Raw genomic sequence first — 19,383 nt, 5'->3', positions numbered from 1 at the left:
GCCACTGTGTCTGTCATCTGTTTAGCTCGCCTCTGGCCCGCCTATAGGACCCACCTGGACATCAGGTGCCATTTTTACATTCTTGCTTGTCTTTAGCCCGTTTGTTTTCTTGTCTGTATGTCTATATGCTAGCTAGTCAAAGTAGCCACTGTTTGTCAGTACAGATATCTTAATATTACACATTTCTCTTTGCTAATTTCAGAGAGCAAAAAAGTTCAGAGTGGGGGTCCAGATGTCTTCTGATTACGAGCCAACACAAGAGGTTTGTAATATGTTTGTGAATGAAATGTTGAATCATACAGCAGTTAGGTCCGGCTACATTATTTATTTATTTCTGATTGAATGAAAGACTGTCTGGCTTGAGAAAATGTATATTATCATTGCTCACATACGTTTTGCATTCTCTGCATGTCTTTTTTTTTTAAATTATGTTGGACCTTGAAGCAGTTGGGGAGGACTACCACAGCTTTCAAGAGCATATAAACGCCATAAACAATTAGTTGTGCCGTCGTCAGCCAGATATTAGTCATATAATGGACAGGATGAGGCAAACTGTCTATAAGAGGGTAGAGTAAATTGGAAAGCCAACTGAGGAGGTGATGGAGATGTTCCAATTTCTTTGGGTGCCAGAGCTGGTGAGTAGCAAAGTCTTATAGTAGTATTACTATAATGTGAGTTCAGTGCTGTTCAGTAGTAAGTTCTATAACCATTTATTGGTAACTACAATTTCCTTTTTTGTTTTGTTTGTTCATTTGTAGATGCATCATGAAATTAAGTTGAAATGAAGTTGCGGTTTGGACTGGACTTAAAGCTAAGCCTGCATAACACCCTCAGTATATTGACCCCTAACGTCATCAGAGTGGCTGACAGTGGGAGTCAGAGGGAGAGGCTGTCAAGCCTACGAGATACTAACACAGATGGTAAGTCACCAGCTTCTTCTTTTCCCTTGCACCCTTCAATTATTTAATAATAATAAGATCATTAAACTATGTTTTAATGAAATCATTCTTTGTTTCTTTTGACATTTCAGACCTTCAAAAAAGTGCTGCTGTCCTAATTTTGCCTGCCCTTTTTAAGGAGGGTGCCAAGTTTCTGCAGTGTTTCCCATACATTGACTAATCTGTGGCGGGGCACCGCAAAATAAAAATCGGCCGCCACAGATGAATATTCTATGTTTAATTTAATTTAATTTAATTTAATTTAATTTAATTTAAATATAAGGTCAAATCCTTGCATTGCCATTGAGCTGCGCTTTTTACGCACGCAGCCTTTCCTCGCCCCGCCCCGCTCTCTCTCGTAGCCCGCTGCCACTCCTCTGCATGTGCATTTAACAAAATATTCACGATTGTTGAAGGATTGTTGTTGCCACATAGAAGCATTGCATAGAAGACGTCTGGCTAAATTGCTATTAAATCCGCTTACCATCGTGACCATGCGGCGCAAATTTGTTCAAAACTGCTGCATTGAAGTGAACTCTGCTAAGGTCTTATCACAACATAGTAGGCTACATTGAAGAGACTAAACTAAGTTAAGTTATGAAATCAAGCAGTATCTCAAAGCTAACATTAGAATACTGTTTGGATGTCGAATTTAGAATGCTTAGCCTAGGCTACAGCTGCTTGTCAATTTCGTTGAAGGGCTCATTTTATTGACTCTGACACTGAATGTTTGCAAAATCCCGATGTAAATGGAAAAGTGTTTTCCAAAATTCAAAAGTGCTTGTCCCAAGGAGAAGTACGAACCTTTATTTTAACTATGTAGAAAACGTTATGAATTGCATCCACACATCAGCAGCCTTTCAACTGTGTTACAATTGCAAGGGTTCCCTCAAACGTCTTAAAAAGTGACAGGCACTCAATTAGACCTATACACTACCAAGACGATCTTAACCCCCCCCCCCCCCCCCCCCCTTGTCAAAGTCAGCTACCGCCACAAATTGAATCCAATTCTGTGGGAAACACTGCTCTGTATTGTTTAGACGAGGTATTTGATGTTTTTAACATTACAATTAACATTGCTTTATGTTGTCAATTCACATCATAGACTCTTACAGGAGATCCCTTGTACATTTCTCATTTGCATAGGAACCACTGAGCGTGTTTCCAACCATCATCTTCCAGGGTGGCGATACTCCCCTCCTTGCCAGGAGACCATCCATAAAGATGGATGGAATCACAATAGCAAGTGGAGAGATGGATTGACCACATGCCCTCCAATGCGAATTTGTCATTGGCCCCTCCCCTGACATTGATGCCTCCTTAGGCCTTGTCTGTATTTTTTGTTTATATTTTCTTTTTGATGTTCAGTACCCAAAAGAGGCCCACCACACATTACTATTCTTTGAAAGACGCCTTAACCTGTCTATGTCTAAGCCCTCCACTCCAGTGTTGCGTGTGGAAAAAATATTATCATAAAGTGTTTTTTATAATCATTTGAAATTTATTAATTTGTAAAAATGTAACTATTGCTGTTTTGAGCGTATTTATGACACATTTTTTATGCAAGTAATATAGAAGATATGTTTAAGCAATAAATATGTAAATTAATGTGTAAATATGTATCTATTGTTGTTTTGAGTGTCTTATGACAGACATTTTTTTGCAAGTAATATAAGTAGTATAGTAGTAGGCCTAGGCCCTTTTTAGGTTCCATGTGGAACCTTTTTTTCTTAGAGTGTATAGTAGATACACAGATATGATTGGTTCCCTGCGATGCAAGGGGCAAAAGTTACGTACATCATTACTCGTTGCCAGAGTCTATCGCTGAGCAAATGCTTCCGCAAGAGCTCTGGATTCCCAGGGTAGTCATTGACAGCTATATTTTCCTCTGATGGCCTTCAATTTGGTTGTGATAACGGTTCGGGTGATGTCTTCACTCTTGTGAGGAAATCGTTGTTTTCGGGAAAATCATTCAAGAGAAAGGAATAGGATATGACGTCAGTAGTTCTCTAGCAGGGTTCTGATTGGCTAGCATGTCTGAGCATCATATTTATGCAGAGTCGTCTAAAGGCAATTATCTTCGAAAACGTTTTTATGTAAACACGTATATTTCTACAAACGAAGAGGGACAAATATCCGTTTGTAGAAATATCTAGGTATGTGTAAATGAGGCATAATAAGAGGTGGATAAACTGTATTTCTGAAATTTCAGAGGTGGATGAACTGTGTTTACTTGCGTTTAGCTCCACTACATCCCTGACCATGTGGATATCAATCATAAAGGGTTGTGTGTGTGTGTGTGTCTCAATAATTTATAAATTATTCATCATCATAGGAGACTGATCAAAACAGCCACTCTGGATCATTAGTCAGACTGCTTACTCAGCCCATAATGTGTGTGTGTGTGTGTGCACTCGTGTGTGTGTGCGTGTGCGTGGTCCTCTATGTGTTTGAATAGTGGTGGAAGTATGTATGATTCACTACGGGCTTAGAGGCTCAGAAGTGGTATAGGGTTGGTGCTTAAGAACTCTACAGCAGTGGTATATGTGTGGTATAGGGTTGGTGCTCTATAACATTACAGCAGTGGTATATAGATAGATAGATAGATACTTTATTGATCCCCAAGGGGAAATTCAAGGTCTCAGTAGCATACAGACATCACACACAACATGCATGATGTATGGGTGGTACATGGGTGATAGCTCGGTGTGTGATACATAGGGTGGTATATGTTTGTGATAAATGGAAGGTATATCTGTGGTATATGTTTGTGATGTATGGGTGGTATATGTGTGTGATGTATGGATGGTATATGTTTGTGATGTAAGGGTGGTATACGTGTGTGATGTATGGGTGGTGGCCCTACAGGCCCACAGAGAGCAGTATGAGCCGGTGTGGTGCAGAAGTGCTTGGCATGCAGAGTGATGTCAGGCCTGTAAATTCTTGTCATTTAGACACACTGGTCCTCTGGATGGATGCCGAGAGAGTGAGAGGGAGACAGAGAGAGAGGGGGGCATGGAGTGAGTGAGGGAGGGGGTTTGTATCTCTTTGGTGTCCCTTTTAGCTGGGAATGTATTGATCAAATGCACGGCGGCACATAAGACATTGCCCTTGTTCCTCCGCACAGAGGAGGGGGAGGGGTAGGGCAGGATGGTGGAGAGGGGGGAGGGGATGTCTGTGCCGAGAGCTGCTGGTGTGATCTGTGGGGTAAAGAAAAGAGTGTTGTGATCAGTGATGTCAAGAAAGACTAGTGTGATCTGAGGTACAGGAAGAAACTAGCATGATGTGATATACAAGTCTGTAATATGAGGAGATACTTGTGTGATATGGAAAATAGGGAACGCCTGCATGGGGTGACCTGCATGGAGTGACCTGCATGGGGAGACTGGCGTGATCTGTGTCACATACGAACAGATGAGTTTGACCAAATGTACAGGAAGAGACTATTGTGATATGTGATATAGAGACAGAGTGTGATATGTGATATAGGGACAGAGTGTGATATGTGATATAGGGACAGAGTGTTGTGATAAATGATATAGGGACAGAGTGTTGTGATATATGATATAGGGACAGAGTGTGATATGTGATATAGAGACAGAGTGTTGTGATATATGATATAGGGACAGAGTGTGATATGTGATATAGGGACAGAGTGTGATATGTGATATAGAGACAGAGTGTTGTGATATGTGATATAGGGACAGAGTGTGATATGTGATATAGAGACAGAGTGTTGTGATATGTGATATAGGGACAGAGTGTGATATAGGGACAGAGTGTTGTGATATGTGATATAGGGACAGAGTGTGATATGTGATATAGAGACAGAGTGTTGTGATATAGAGACAGAGTGTTGTGATATGTGATATAGGGACAGAGTGTGATATGTGATATACAGTAGGGACAGAGTGTTGTGATATATGATATAGGGACAGAGTGTGATGTGTGATATAGAGACAGAGTGTTGTGATATATGATATAGGGACAGAGTGTGATATGTGATATAGGGACAGAGTGTGATATGTGATTTAGAGACAGAGTGTTGTGATATGTGATATAGGGACAGAGTGTGATATGTGATATAGGGACAGAGTGTTGTGATATGTGATATAGGGACAGAGTGTGATATGTGATATAGAGACAGAGTGTTGTGATATAGAGACAGAGTGTTGTGATATGTGATATAGGGACAGAGTGTGATATCTGATATACAGTAGGGACAGAGTGTTGTGATATATGATATAGGGACAGAGTGTGATATGTGATATAGAGACAGAGTGTTGTGATAAATGATATAGGGACAGAGTGTTGTGATATATGATATAGGGACAGAGTGTGATATGTGATATAGGGACAGAGTGTTGTGATATGTGATATAGGGACAGAGTGTGATATGTGATATAGAGACAGAGTGTTGTGATATATGATATAGGGACAGAGTGTGATATGTGATATAGGGACAGAGTGTGATATGTGATATAGAGACAGAGTGTTGTGATATGTGATATAGGGACAGAGTGTGATATGTGATATAGGGACAGAGTGTTGTGATAAATGATATAGGGACAGAGTGTTGTGATATATGATATAGGGACAGAGTGTGATATGTGATATAGGGACAGAGTGTTGTGATATGTGATATAGGGACAGAGTTTGACATGTGATATAGAGACAGAGTGTTGTGATATATGATATAGGGACAGAGTGTGATATGTGATATAGGGACAGAGTGTGATATGTGATATAGAGACAGAGTGTTGTGATATATGATATAGGGACAGAGTGTGATATAGGGACAGAGTGTTGTAATATGTGATATAGGGACAGAGTGTTGTGATATGTGATATAGGGACAGAGTTTGACATGTGATATAGAGACAGAGTGTTGTGATATATGATATAGGGACAGAGTGTGATATGTGATATAGGGACAGAGTGTGATATGTGATATAGAGACAGAGTGTTGTGATATATGATATAGGGACAGAGTGTGATATAGGGACAGAGTGTTGTAATATGTGATATAGGGACAGAGTGTTGTGATATGTGATATAGGGACAGAGTGTGATATGTGATATAGAGACAGAGTGTTGTGATATGTGATATAGGGACAGAGTGTGATATGTGATATACAGTAGGGACAGAGTGTTGTGATATATGATATAGGGACAGAGTGTGATATGTGATATAGAGACAGAGTGTTGTGATATGTGATATAGGGACAGAGTGTGATATGTGCTATAGGGACAGAGTGTTGTAAAAGCAGGTGTTAATCCAAATTGCAGTTCAATGCGTCAATAAGAGAACCTTTCAAAGACAACAGAATCATTATTTAGAGCACCAGTTTTGTAAACATTTGTACTATCAAAATCAACCTTAACTTTCGTTGGCCTTTCGAATGTCTTACTTTCACTTTCACGTCATTCACTTAAACTTTCCTACTTGCTAGATTTGACCAATTTTCCATAGCCTACGTGCACAAGTAGTTTGAGTAAAATTACAGATCTTCATTATCTCCCTGCTTGTTGACATCTTATCATGTATGGTATTATTTCATGATTGCTAAACGTTTGATTCTTTTTAATGTTGTCATCAGTTAACTTCATTTAATCAGTTCATTTAATCATTTAATCGGGATAATCAGTTGTCTTTCAAATTCCCTCTGCACGCAATAGGACAGCGGCAGCGCTATGAGTCCCATGTGTTTCCCACCAGCGGAGCTAGTTGGCTAGTTCAAATGTTTGCCAACTTATAAAAGCTTAACTCGTGTCACACTGTTTGCCAACAGCAACATCCATCTTATTTGTTTTCAAGTAGCAGGGAATTCAAGCCAAACCGTTGCAACTCTGCCATCAATCATTATGTTAAGCCCACCTAACGACTCTATACACAATTTCATTGGCCTGATTGAGTTTCAATTTCTGGAGCTCACAAGCCAACAGAGAGTTGCTAGACTAGCCCTGGCAGCAAATTAATTTGCTGCCGCTAGGGGCGCGTCTAGATTTCTAGGCTACCGTTCAGATGTGGACGTTCGTAAATTGCGTTTATGGGCGGAGAAAGGCGCAGTTTACACTAGTTTGATATAAACGACGGTAACTTGGGTCTAGCAGCGTTCGGAATCTGCGGTTTGTCCATGATGCTGATAACGCTACGTTCGCAAATGTACATACATCTGGCCCAGAGTGTTGTGATTATGATATAGGGACAGAGTGTTGTGATCAGGGGCGGAGTAGGGGCACTAAAATCCACCGGGAAAATTCTGACGGCACCGGCCCACCCCCCCACCCACATCAATTGCACAAAGAAAATATATGTCAATTTAAAATACTAATAGGCTACGTATAGGCTATTGGAGAAAGGAACTATGGATAGTGCTAATGCAGTACAACAAGCCAGTCAACCACAAACCAGGCACTTTCAATAAATGTGTAAGGAACTAGATAAAAACAGATAAAAACAGCTTTGTGGGTGAATGGAAATTTCAAGCCAGTCTAGCCAAAATCATAGCACTCCAATAGTTGCCTGTATAAATTTAAAAAAGGCCTAGCCTACAGACAATGCCAACCTAATAACACAGGTAATTAAATAATTGGAAAACCAGGCACTTTGAATAGGTTTGTAGAGAACGATTAAAGTAGGCCTAAATAGGCTTACATATAGACAGTTCCAACGACAAACAACCCATTTATCAGCCTGAGTGGCCCACTAATTAGTCATTAGGCTAGGTCTACATATCCACATCAGACTAGCTTGTGCTAGTTTCTGCCTAGCAATAACGTCAATGCTTTAGCTCCGCTAACCTTTCTCTCTGCCTTCCATCCATGTGTAAAACAGCAAGCAACCACACAAATCCGAAATATATAACATATCAAAACAATCTGTCCCTATATCAAAACACTCTGTCCCTATAGCACATATCACACTCTGTCCCTATAGCACAACACTCTGTCCCTATAGCACATATCACACTCTGTCCCTATAGCACAACACTCTGTCCCTATAGCACATATCACAACACTCTGTCCCTATATCCAGAGGCGGACAGAGTACACTGATTCATTACTTGAGTAAAAGTACAGATACCCTTTGCTAAATTTTACTCAAGTACAAGTAAAAGTACAACAGTCAGATGTCTACTTAAGTAAAAGTACTAAAGTACTTGAGTATCAAGAGTAGTTCTTTCTAAATAATTAATTCTAAATATTGCATTGCTACTGCCACAGTGCTTACATTTATGTACAGAAACGTCCTACATGGAAAAATGTTAATACCTTGGAGAATGTTAAAGGAAAATCAAGTCATTTTCATCTTTTTACCATGTTGTTTTATTTAACATTTTTCACTTGCCCACAAGGCAATAGCACAATGGCAACACTCTGACAAACCTCTGCTAGAGTTTTAATGGATTTTTTGTACCCACATTTGAACCTGACTGTCTTAAACAGAACATCAAAGAAAATGCTCAGCTTACATTATTGTGTAATATCAGAAAAAAAAAAAATCAGCTAACAATTGTGTCGACATGTGAGTTTCTGTTTTTTCCATCACTCAAATCAATAAACCTAAACCAGCAAAGAAGGCAATATAGCAATGTTCTGACTCTGAACCTGACCGTGTTATACACGCAGCATAGAGCAAAGAAGAGAAAATAATAATGATAAAGATAATCAGCTGTGTTTAGGTCAGCGTACAAAGAAAAAAAAATTCAGCTCATTTGAGTGACAGTTTTAAGCCCCTTCCCCTCACATTGACATACAGGCAAAGGCAGGAGAAAATACTTTCAGCTGAATAACACTGTTCTCACACACACAATCTATGTGTGACAACTCTGTGTGCGTGTGTGTGTGTGTGTGTGTATGTGTGTACTGTACTTCAATTCAATTAAATGTCATGAAGTCCTTGTTCAACTTTCAAGTTGGTTCTCAAAATTCTGTGAATGAATTGATCCCCTTCTTGGAGTGAAAAGCAAACCTGCTATGCTAAAAAGCCTTTCACACGCTGCTGAAGCTGGCAGGGCTGTGTTGAGCTTTAGTGAGAGGTTACGCACAGCTGGATAGGGGGCCAGTGTATTCACTCCTTCAGCTGTAGCGGCTAGGTATCCATCAGGTTGCTTACTTATCTCATGGGAATGTGTCTGCTTGACATTGGAAAAGAAGTCATCTTCATCAGAAGAGGTTGATGTGGTATCAGGAGACCGAAGACCTTCATCGTGTTCTGGCAGATGTTCCTTGATGTAACTAAGGCCTTGATTAGAAACACAGAATCACACCAACAAACACATTTTTGTTATTATTACTCTGTAAGTAAACAACTGCATATAATCATTGTTGGATGTAAAAGGTTTTTGAAAAAACAAGCAAACAAACAAAAAAAAAACATTTTCCTTACCAAGCTGTAGGACAGTCATTGCTGGTCCAGGAGGTTTTGAACCTTGGAACGAGAATGGCTGCTGCAATTAGCTCTGGCTCCAACATCATGCTCTCAAACCGCTTCCTCAAACCTTCAAGAAGAGCATCAACAAGTGGCTTGCAAAATCTGAGTGACGGTCTAGACTTTTCCAGCTTGGTTGTGAGGGTGGTGATTGTCGGGAGCAGCCAGCCTATCTGAACGTTGACTTCTCCTTGTAGTATGTTTAAGGACTTTGCAACCGGACTCATGGTGGTGACATATTCCCCTAAAAAGGCTATGTCAGCCGGGCTGTACCTAATAGAAACAGAAGAAAATAAACAAACACATACTGTATTACAACAAAATGTATACAAAACCACTGTGCAATGCTGGACATTTATTTATTTGTTTATGTACCTACAGCAGATAATGTGGTAAGCATTACTCTAACAAAATAAGAACACAATTATACATTAACATAAGCTACTTACATTGGAACATTGAGTGCAGCACAGACCGTTCTCACAGATCCCTCTCCTTGGTCTCTAATGATTCTGACCACACATTCCATGGCCATGAAAGAAGAGTTCCATCGAGTTGAATTAGGCTGTACCAAGTGAAGCTTACAGTGTTCCTCTATAAGTTCTGCATTTTGAGGAGACCTTGATGCTTTATTCCAGAGTGCCTGACACTTAGAAAAGGCTGATCTGGACAATTTCTTGTAAGCTTCTGTCTTATTAGCCCGATCAACATCGACTGTGGAAACTAAATTTAGTAAGTGGCATGCACACCGATGATGTTTCGGCAGCTGATACTGAAGCCCATCATCTTCCTCCAGAATGGCTTCCACATCCATGAATTCCACCTCCTCTTCACCATCAGATGCATCACAATCTTCTCCTACTTCTTCTTCAATTGTGTCTTCTGCAACAAACTCTTCATTGTTATTTTCGTCCTGCTGACCAAAGACACGAACGCTTTCACGAAATTCGACCTGTTGTCTGTTGTAGTTCTAACAACCTTATGACTTATCTCATACTCTGCATGAATGTCGGTCAAAACAGCTGCCAAGGCATCGAATGTGTGGGAGCCCCTTAGTTGACGGCAAGCAAGGGCAGCTGAACGGCGTTCAAAACTGCAAGGATCGAGCCAGTGGGCTGTTACACCTATAAAGCTCCTTCTCCTGGCCGTCCAACAATCAGTAGTGGTGGCAATGTATGGTACCTTTTTCATTTAGTTTTTGAGACGTTCTTTCATTTTAGATGTAGCTGAAGCACAGTTGTGCGGGACATGACAGCACTGCTCGGTTGTAATTCTACAACAAGGTCTTGGAAGGATGGTTTCTCAACCAGGGAGAAGGACTGGAGACCTTGAACGATGAAGCGGAGTATAGCCCTATCAACCGTCTTCTGAGACACCTGCTTGGTCTCCAGCAGCTTCAGTTGCTTCGCCTTGACTCCTGTTCCACCTTCTGATGGCCTCTTGCAGGCTGTTGAAGTCAGTTGACAGTATTCCTCCAGATGTGTCTCATGCCTTCTCTGTAAAACACAGTATAATATTTCAGTTTACACTATAATAAACTAATAAATATTAGAAAAGATACCAATCATGTAGTCTACACAGCAGTATTATTAATTATGAAGTGCTGGTTGTTCAGAATTTTCCAATAGCTCCAGACTAACTTTTTAAATCGGTTTTACTGGTGCAACTAACTTTAATTTATGTGGACCAGCAAAGTATTTAGGTGCTTCTGACATTCAACAAGTCACAATTCAACAAGTGCTGCAATATTGGCATGCTCTTTTATTGTCAGGCCAAAGTTAGCAATCTGAATGGCTAGCTACAGCTGGCAAATTGGCGGGTGCGGCTTCAACTACTCAAACGTAACCGAGAATGTAAAAAGCTACATTATCACAGCTAGCAAATCATTTAGTGCACTTTTCTTTTTATTCTATAGCTAGAATCTAGAAGCTATAAAGTTTATTTCAATGTAGGCCTACATACCTTGACATGCTTCCGCAAGTTGGAGGATGAATTTTTGTAGGCGGTGATGAAGTTCTGTTTTGGTAAACACAGCAAACACTTAAAGCGAAAACTATAATTTACTTGTTCAGAAAATGCAAATAGTCTGGCGAGGTGGGGCCACGGGTTGGCACATTTCCGGGATGGACCTACTGTGTCTTCTTCCATTGTTTCCTCCATGGTTTCATCTCTCATCTAAATCTGACCATGGAGTTGACTTTGGCGGAAAACTGAAGGTGATTGCTGATAGGCTGTCACTGTGTCCCAATCAGTGGCGCCTGCACAATCCAATCAATCACGTTTGAGAGGGAAACAACAAATTGAGGGTTTCCGAGATTTTTCTTTCCTTTTTTTTATAAGTAGTAACGGGTACTCACGGTTATGGATAGAAATGTAGCGGAGTAAAGAGTACAATATTTGCCTCTCAAATGTAGCCTACTTGAGTAAAGTCATAAGTACTCCCAAAAAATGATACTCGAGTAAAATACAGATCCCTCAAAGTTGTACTCAAATACTGTACTCAAGTAAATGTACTCCGTTACTGTCCGGCTCTGCCTATATCACATATCACACTCTGTCCCTATATCACATATCACAACAGTCTGTCCCTATATCACATATCACAGAGTGTGATATAGGGACAGAGTGTGATATGTGCTATAGGGACAGAGTGTGATATGATATGTGATATAGGGACAGAGTGTTGTGATATATGATATAGGGACAGAGTGTTGTGATATATGATATAGGGACAGAGTGTGATATGTGATATAGGGACAGAGTGTTGTGATATATGATATAGGGACAGAGTGTGATATGTGATATAGGGACAGAGTGTTGTGATTATTAACGAAGGGAGAGAGGGTTGTGTTGCTGTTACAGGAAGCTGGCGGAGTGTTTGTAGAGTTAATAATCCAAAATGACTGTATTTGTGGATCAGATTTGTGGAAACTGCCTCAGGCAAATACTGTAATTTCTACACTGCAGGGGGAAAACAAAAGCAAAAGAGATGGAAATGGTAATATATGATAAGAGAAGATAAGAAATAGAAATAGATAAGACATACATGCAGTCAGGATGACACTGTGAACAGAGAAGAAATAGGTTAAAAACATGAATAGAAGATTGTGCATGCATACAAATAATGTGTGTGTGTGTGCCCTCCTGAGGTCCTGAAAAATTAAGCTCTCGGATGTTACTTTTTTGTTCATTTAAAACTGCTTTGACCAGTAAATATTCACAAATCGTTGTTAATATAACTATTCTCTGAACACATTTTAAATAACCTTTTTCACAGGATATAGAGATATACAGACAGAGAGAGGAATCACAGTGAGAGACACTGGTTTGTGTGGTTCAATTACTCTGATCTAGTGTTGCACATCATCAGACAGTGACCACCGTGGGCAGTGGTACGTAGCGGTTTGTTCACCCTTGCTATGTAGTGGGCAGTGTTACTAATTCTGTTAATACTCTGTGAATAGAAGGCGCAAAATAACTCTGGCTTCTCTCACGTCTCCCACAGCTTCATTAAGTGCTGTTTACTCTTCAGCAATGCTTGTTTTTATCCGCTCCATGTGAAAGACTTTTACTTCCTAAATCTGACAGTGTGTTTCAAACGGAGGCTTAGTTTTTGTTTTGATGGTGGGGATGAAGAGTCCCTTTGATTAGCCTAGAGAGTGTTAACCGTGGTGTTCTTAATGTTGCATGATTAATGAAGACATCTCCTCAAGCACTGTGGTGCTCATGTGGCGTCAAGTGCTAAGAGCAAAGTTCATGGCTGGCACTGTCACACACACACACACACACACACACACAACACACACACACACCTCTCAGCTGCTCTGCTCTCATGCGACTTGTCTCTCGATACAGTCACACACTCCTCTGCCTGCAGGGGCCAGGGTGGCATAATCGCATCTGAACAAACGCAACATGATCGGAAACAGGGCTAGAACATCAGCCTAGTCTCACAGGACATACGCAGAACACACGCAGAACAGATTCTGCGTCACGATTGACGGAACTAGAACATCAGCCTGGTCATTAGAGAGCAGACAAGCTCACACGGGACACGCGCAGAACACACACAGAACAGAACACATGCAGAACACAGACAGAACATGCACAAAGGGAACATGCAGAACACAGACAGAAGACAGAACAGAGGAAACACACCAAACACACGCAGAACACACCTACAGTGTTGGTCAAATTCATAAAAATTCAACATTCAATTCAAATCAAAGCTGCAATGGGCAAGTCTGACAGATTGAGGGGACAAAATGTTTTTGAATGTTTACAACTCTCATGCCACTCCCCCACTACCACCAAGCACCCTCTCATCGAGTTTGTGCTCGTCAGTGCGCACCAGACTGTGATTGATAGTCAGATCGCACACAGCCCTGCTCTGATTTGACCAGAAGAACCGGGAGCTGTGGATTTTTGCAAAACAAATAACAGGCTCTAGGTGGAGGTAGAAGTGCAGGTTTTTTTTTTAAAACCGGCTGATTTATGTTGTTCTGTCGGAGCATAGTGTCGGTTTCAGTGAATATGATCAAAAAAATCTTGCCAACTGCAGCTTTAACTATTCTATTGTTTTTGTCAGATAGATCACTATAAATACGTTCTAAGATATTTTTCTTCATTAAAGAAATATGTAGTCAACCAATGTTTTTAGCATCTGGTTAATTAATTTATTTGCACACTAAATAATGTAAAACCTAGAACTAAAAACTAGAGAGCCAAAAATATTTAAAAACAAAAAAATATGTTCTGCGGTTTGTGAAGCTAACTTTGACCAAATTCCCAGCTGCATTTAGAACATAAAAAGAGAGAACATCTTTGTCATGTATGTGTCTTTAAGGTTTGTTAACAGCTTTGTATGATTTATGGCCATTTACAACACATATGGGACCACTGAGATAAGAAAGCTCTCAGAGAAGAAAACATCTCTGAATTGTGGAAACTGTGGAAATTCATTTGTCCAACACTGTGGAACACAGAGAGATAAACACAATCAAAGGAAACAGCGGTGCCAATCACCCAAGCAGGCATCTGGGATTCATAACTGACTTATTTTACACATACACATATATGAATTATTATAAGAAATATTAATTATTATATAAGATATAAGATATATAAGAGTTTATTAACCCCAACTCTCTACATTAACTTTTACATGTATTGGTTTAACTGAGCTTTTATCCAAAGCAATTTGCAGGGGAGGGATAGTTCAGCTTACAGGGAGGGATAGCGGAGTGAACAATCAGAATCAGCTTTATTGGCCAGGTTTGTGTAAACAAACAAGGAATTTGACTCCCGTTAATCTTTGCTCTCAAGGTACAACACTCACTTAAAGGAACACGCCACCCAATGTCAGTAGTAAATAGCACTTGGGAGTACTTCGACCTAGCGTAGTAATATTAATTTACACATAATTGTAGATCCTATCCACCCCTCAGCCTCCCCCTCCCCCTCCCCCTCCGAGACACACACACAGTCATTTCCGTAAATAGAGACAACCTGCCCTGCTGGCGTTAGTTTGAGCTGACTTAGCAAAGCAGCAGGTAGTGGTAAAGTAGATTGTGAACAATCATGGTTATAACATGCATTGTGAAGGGTTGTGATAACAAGCAGAAGTATTATAGTGATTTCATGTTTCATAGAATTCCGCTTCGCTGCAAACGGTGGATAGGATCTACAATTAGGTGTTAATTAATATTACTACGCTTGGTCAAAGTACTCCCAAGTGCTATTGCGCCACACATTGTAGTTCTCCTGTTTATTCGCTTGGAAAATCGCCACGTTTCATGTTGTGTGACCTTACACATTTTTATCAACTACTCGTGCAAGTGTATTTAAGTAGGGAAAACGTGGATGTTTTTGATTACTGCTATCTTCTTCCCTATATGGCTACGTCTGAGCCCGCTAGCATAGCAACATGCATGCAACACATTCGCGCCGCACGCCAGAGCGTTTGAGTGCACATACCGACATGGGAGAAGTATGACTCAACTCGTGAAAGTTAAGGTAAGAACATACTGTATATTACTACTGACATTGGGTGGCGTGTTCCTTTAACATATAAGAATAAAAAAATAAAAAACATAAAAAGAATAAAAGAATAAAAACAGAACAATAAGAATAGGATGAAGAGCAGTAGAATATGGCTATGTATAAGAATTAATACAGTATTTGCAAATAAACTAGATGTACCACATAACGGTACACAATATGACCGCCGCTCAGTTCTGTACATCCGTTCCGCGAAAATAAAGCACACTAATCAATTTGTCTCCATCTTTTACTCCATCCCCCACTCTTGAAACTTTTGTGTATGCTTGTTTGGCATGCCTGTGTGTGTGTGTGCGCCTGCACAGAAAGTAGCCTACTGGCGCTGCAAAGATAAATAGATTGTAGAATAGCCAAAAAAGTTATAGCATTGTTATAAAACCTTTAAAATCTCTAAAAGTAGGGCAGTTCATCACAGTTCATCCATTGCAACTGGATTGATGAAAGGTCACTTACACTTGTAGGCTACATTGTATTTGGGAAAAGCAGAAGGTAGCAGCATAATGTATTTATTTATTTATTATTAAACAAAACAATCCCTGTCAGTTCCATGCAGTTTTCAACAGCTATCAAGAAGAGAGGTCATGTCATGGATTTTTGTGAATGTTTATTCTTCTACATATGCATAAGTTTAGTCATCTAGTTCATATGATATTCAGCTTTATTGTCAATGCACAAATTAAATAGTAGTCTAAAACAAAATGCAGTTTTACCCAGTGGTGCAAATAACTGACATGTCCAAAAGGGCCTTCATGAAATGCGTTGCTAGACTGTTCATACACATTTTAACAGGCCAAGTTGAAGAGCTACCGTCCGTTATTGTTCGTGCAAATAATAGACTGATTCATGTTCCTTTGCATTTTGCAACTATGAGGTCCATGGTTAGTCTGGCTTTCGCCAGACCAAGCTCAATCTTTTAAGAAATCGAAAAAGAAATCGCCGGCACATCAGGCTGAGTTCACCCAGCCTAGTCCATGGTAGGCACCAGATAAAAATATTGTTTAATTTTGCGATTGAGATATCCACGCACTGGCGCCCCCCCTGCGACGTGTTCGCCCCCCGGTTTCAGAGCTATTCTAAATGCAAAAATGCATAGAGGAGTTATGACAAAACCGTGACTGTTAACAAACTATGTAAGCTATATAAGGTAGGCCCTATGCTTGGCCTATTACACAACATAAATGGTCACTAGGCTATGCTGCCGACCTAAATAAAATCTCCTTTGGGAACCAATGGCTTACAGTATCAAGCGGACTTAAGCTGCCACCTCTTGGCGAAAAGTTAATAGTTTTGCATATCAGTAGTAATACATTTCACGCAGCTGTGTTAATCATGGAAAGCGCGAATGAAGTGGACACTTCTAAATGGAACTCACCCCACTGTACAGTAGCTCAAGGTCTGTGCGTAAAGCAGCCATAATGAAAGCGTTATCATTGTTTGGATACTTCACACAAACGTGTTTTTTAATCGCATAGACTACAACTACCAAGTTGGAATCAAGCACATAGACTCCCCTCTCGCACCCTAAACACGCACTTCGAACAAACAAAAAGCACCTCAGTCTCACGGTATAGCCATAGGCAAAACTGTATCGGACCGGTGTAACGTTGGTACTAAATCATCCATCGCAAAGAATGATTTTTGTAGCACGTGCAACAAATATGTGTAGGTACAGCCCTGCCCTGGATACATCTCTCAACGTGCGCTCTAAAACATTTGGCTTAAATGGAGATGCAGATCATCACGGGTGCGTTAATAAATCTACATTGCGACACAAATTATTCACTTTGACGAATTGATGTAGTTTCAGTCCTGGTTACTTTACTTTGAGCCATGCTCTTCCTTACTTGAATCACCTTTGAAAATAGAGAATTGAAGTAGCCTATATGGGTGTTTGGGAATGAACATTGACTCAGATGCTTTTTGAGACTTTGAGCAGAAATGTCCCAGCCCGGTGTTTAGGATGCATCATAGACAGGTTATCTTTCAGGTAGCCTATATATTTTCCATTAAAAAAACATCACGTAGCGAACGTGTTGTGGCTAACTCACTTAGCTCCTGTTAGTAGCCTAGGTTATGGTCATAAGAAGAAATGAGATGACAGTCGTAAGATTAGTGCTGCTATCAATTTGCTTGGTATAACCGCATTTATAGTTTTCTACAAATGCAATCAAATTGGCCTCCATCACTCAACCAATGCTAACGGTAACATGATTGTACCTATAGGTCCTATAGCTATTGATATTATAAGATTAACGTACCTGCAGTAAAAACCAAGCATGTCCGATAGACATTCTCAGATTTATTTCGGCCTCAAGAAGAAATGGAAATTACATTTCATGTGAAAATCGTCCTATCCTTAGACGTTCTCTGCGGTAAACTACAGTCCTTGTAGGAAGCGTCCATTGTTTTTCCAACCCACTTTTAACTTCCAACAAAATTACGTCTCACTGCAACGATGCGCCATCTAGTGGACAAACGACTATGTATTGCCAATACAGGAAATGCAGCCATGATGATGATGATGAATATTTGGCTTTCCTTTAATCCCACTGAATTTGTAATTACTGTATGTATCGGTCGTTCTAATTGCCGATACCGATGGTATGTGCGTGCCTGTGTGTGTGTGTGCGTGTGTATATGTGTGCACCGCCATCTACAGCCAATGAGTGTACAGTCACTAAATGTACACATAACTTAAATTTTTTTTAGACCCCCCCCCCCCCCATGGATGAAATTCTATGAAACTTGGCATACCCCCAGAGAATGTCAGGTTAATCATACACATAAAATTTGGTGCAGTTCTGAACATCTTAACTGAAGAGAGGGGCGATTAAAGCAGAATGATATTGCATTTTCATTTTTTACCGGAGGGGTGCAAATCACAAATGAGTGATTATGGGCTAGGTTGATGTGGGCCCTTGAGACCAACATACCATAAAAATATATTCATCCTCAGTGCCACGGTTCAGGTAGTTATTTAGGAAAAACTGCATTTTTGGGGTTTCAGGGGGGGCCCAGCACGGTGGGGGAGTGGCCCCCGGGGACCAAACTAAATTTTTCCGTAAAAGTCTAGTGGGGCTACATACCCACCACATTTCATGTTCCCAGGTGTTTCTGTGTCCCGGGTATCGTTGACCAAAAATTCAGGAAGTAGATGACGAAAAAAAAAAAAAAAAACTTTGACAATCATTATATGACCGCGAAGCGATAATAATAAATGGTAACACTTTATTTTAATGTGTCGCTGTTACAGTGTACCTACCTAATTAGGTACAGTGGTACAATCTGTGTAACAACATGTACTATCAGGTACTATCATTGTCCTTGCATTATGTATTTGTGCTGTTTGTAAAAACACTCAGTATTACAATGTAACATATAGTCAGTCCGTTGCAAATAATGATTATTTTTATAAATAATAATAATAATACTAATAATAATAATAGTGTTGATAATGTGATTCATCCAGAAATAAATGGGATTAAAATAAGCATATGCTGTGGTCCAGTGCCATGCTATGTGCCTGACCAACGATGCATATGCTGTGGTCCAGTGCTATGCTATGTGCCTGACCAACGGTGTTGTGGTCCAGTGCTATGCTATGTGCCTGACCAACGGTGCTGTGGTCCAGTGCTATGCTATGTGCCTGACGTCACTGGAACAGAGAGGGCTACTCTTCACACGTGTCCATCTGTCTTAGGTGGAGTCAGGCCACTCAGCTAAAACTGCAAAAAGCTATGTTAAAATGCGTGTGTGTGTGTGTGTGTGAGAGAGAGAGTGTGGGAGTGTGTGTTTGTGTGTGTGCGTCTGTGTGTGTGGTTGTCTGTGTGTGTCTGTGTGTGTGCATGTCTCTGCGTGTGAGTGAGTGTGGGTGGAGGTGGAGGTGGTGGTTGGGGTGATGGCGTGGGGGAAGCAGGCTACCATTAGCAAAAGTGCCAGCAGGCTTATTTATG

General features: G+C 40.4%; 1 protein-coding gene and 1 long non-coding RNA gene across 2 annotated transcripts; one reads left to right on the top strand and one right to left on the bottom strand.

Moving 5' to 3' along the window:
- The first annotated feature begins 431 nt into the window (after positions 1-431).
- Positions 432-5,756, top strand: LOC121679583. The gene is made up of 3 exons (XR_006021351.1): positions 432-571; positions 2,999-3,000; positions 5,717-5,756. It is a non-coding gene; the product is annotated as an uncharacterized LOC121679583 (long non-coding RNA).
- A 2,501-nt stretch (positions 5,757-8,257) lies between these two features.
- Positions 8,258-10,277, bottom strand: LOC121679568. The gene is made up of 3 exons (XM_042058386.1): positions 9,820-10,277; positions 9,329-9,643; positions 8,258-9,184 (listed from the first exon to the last, which is right to left on the bottom strand). Exons 1-3 carry the CDS (start codon positions 10,182-10,184, stop codon positions 9,178-9,180), a joined length of 687 nt encoding a protein of 228 aa, XP_041914320.1. The 5' UTR covers positions 10,185-10,277; the 3' UTR covers positions 8,258-9,177.
- Positions 10,278-19,383: the final 9,106 nt, after the last annotated feature.

The sequence above is a fragment of the Alosa sapidissima genome, chromosome 13 (genome assembly GCF_018492685.1).
Source record: "Alosa sapidissima isolate fAloSap1 chromosome 13, fAloSap1.pri, whole genome shotgun sequence".
Taxonomy (NCBI): Eukaryota; Metazoa; Chordata; class Actinopteri; order Clupeiformes; family Clupeidae; genus Alosa; species Alosa sapidissima.
This window is presented reverse-complemented; position numbering and strand designations above follow the sequence as displayed.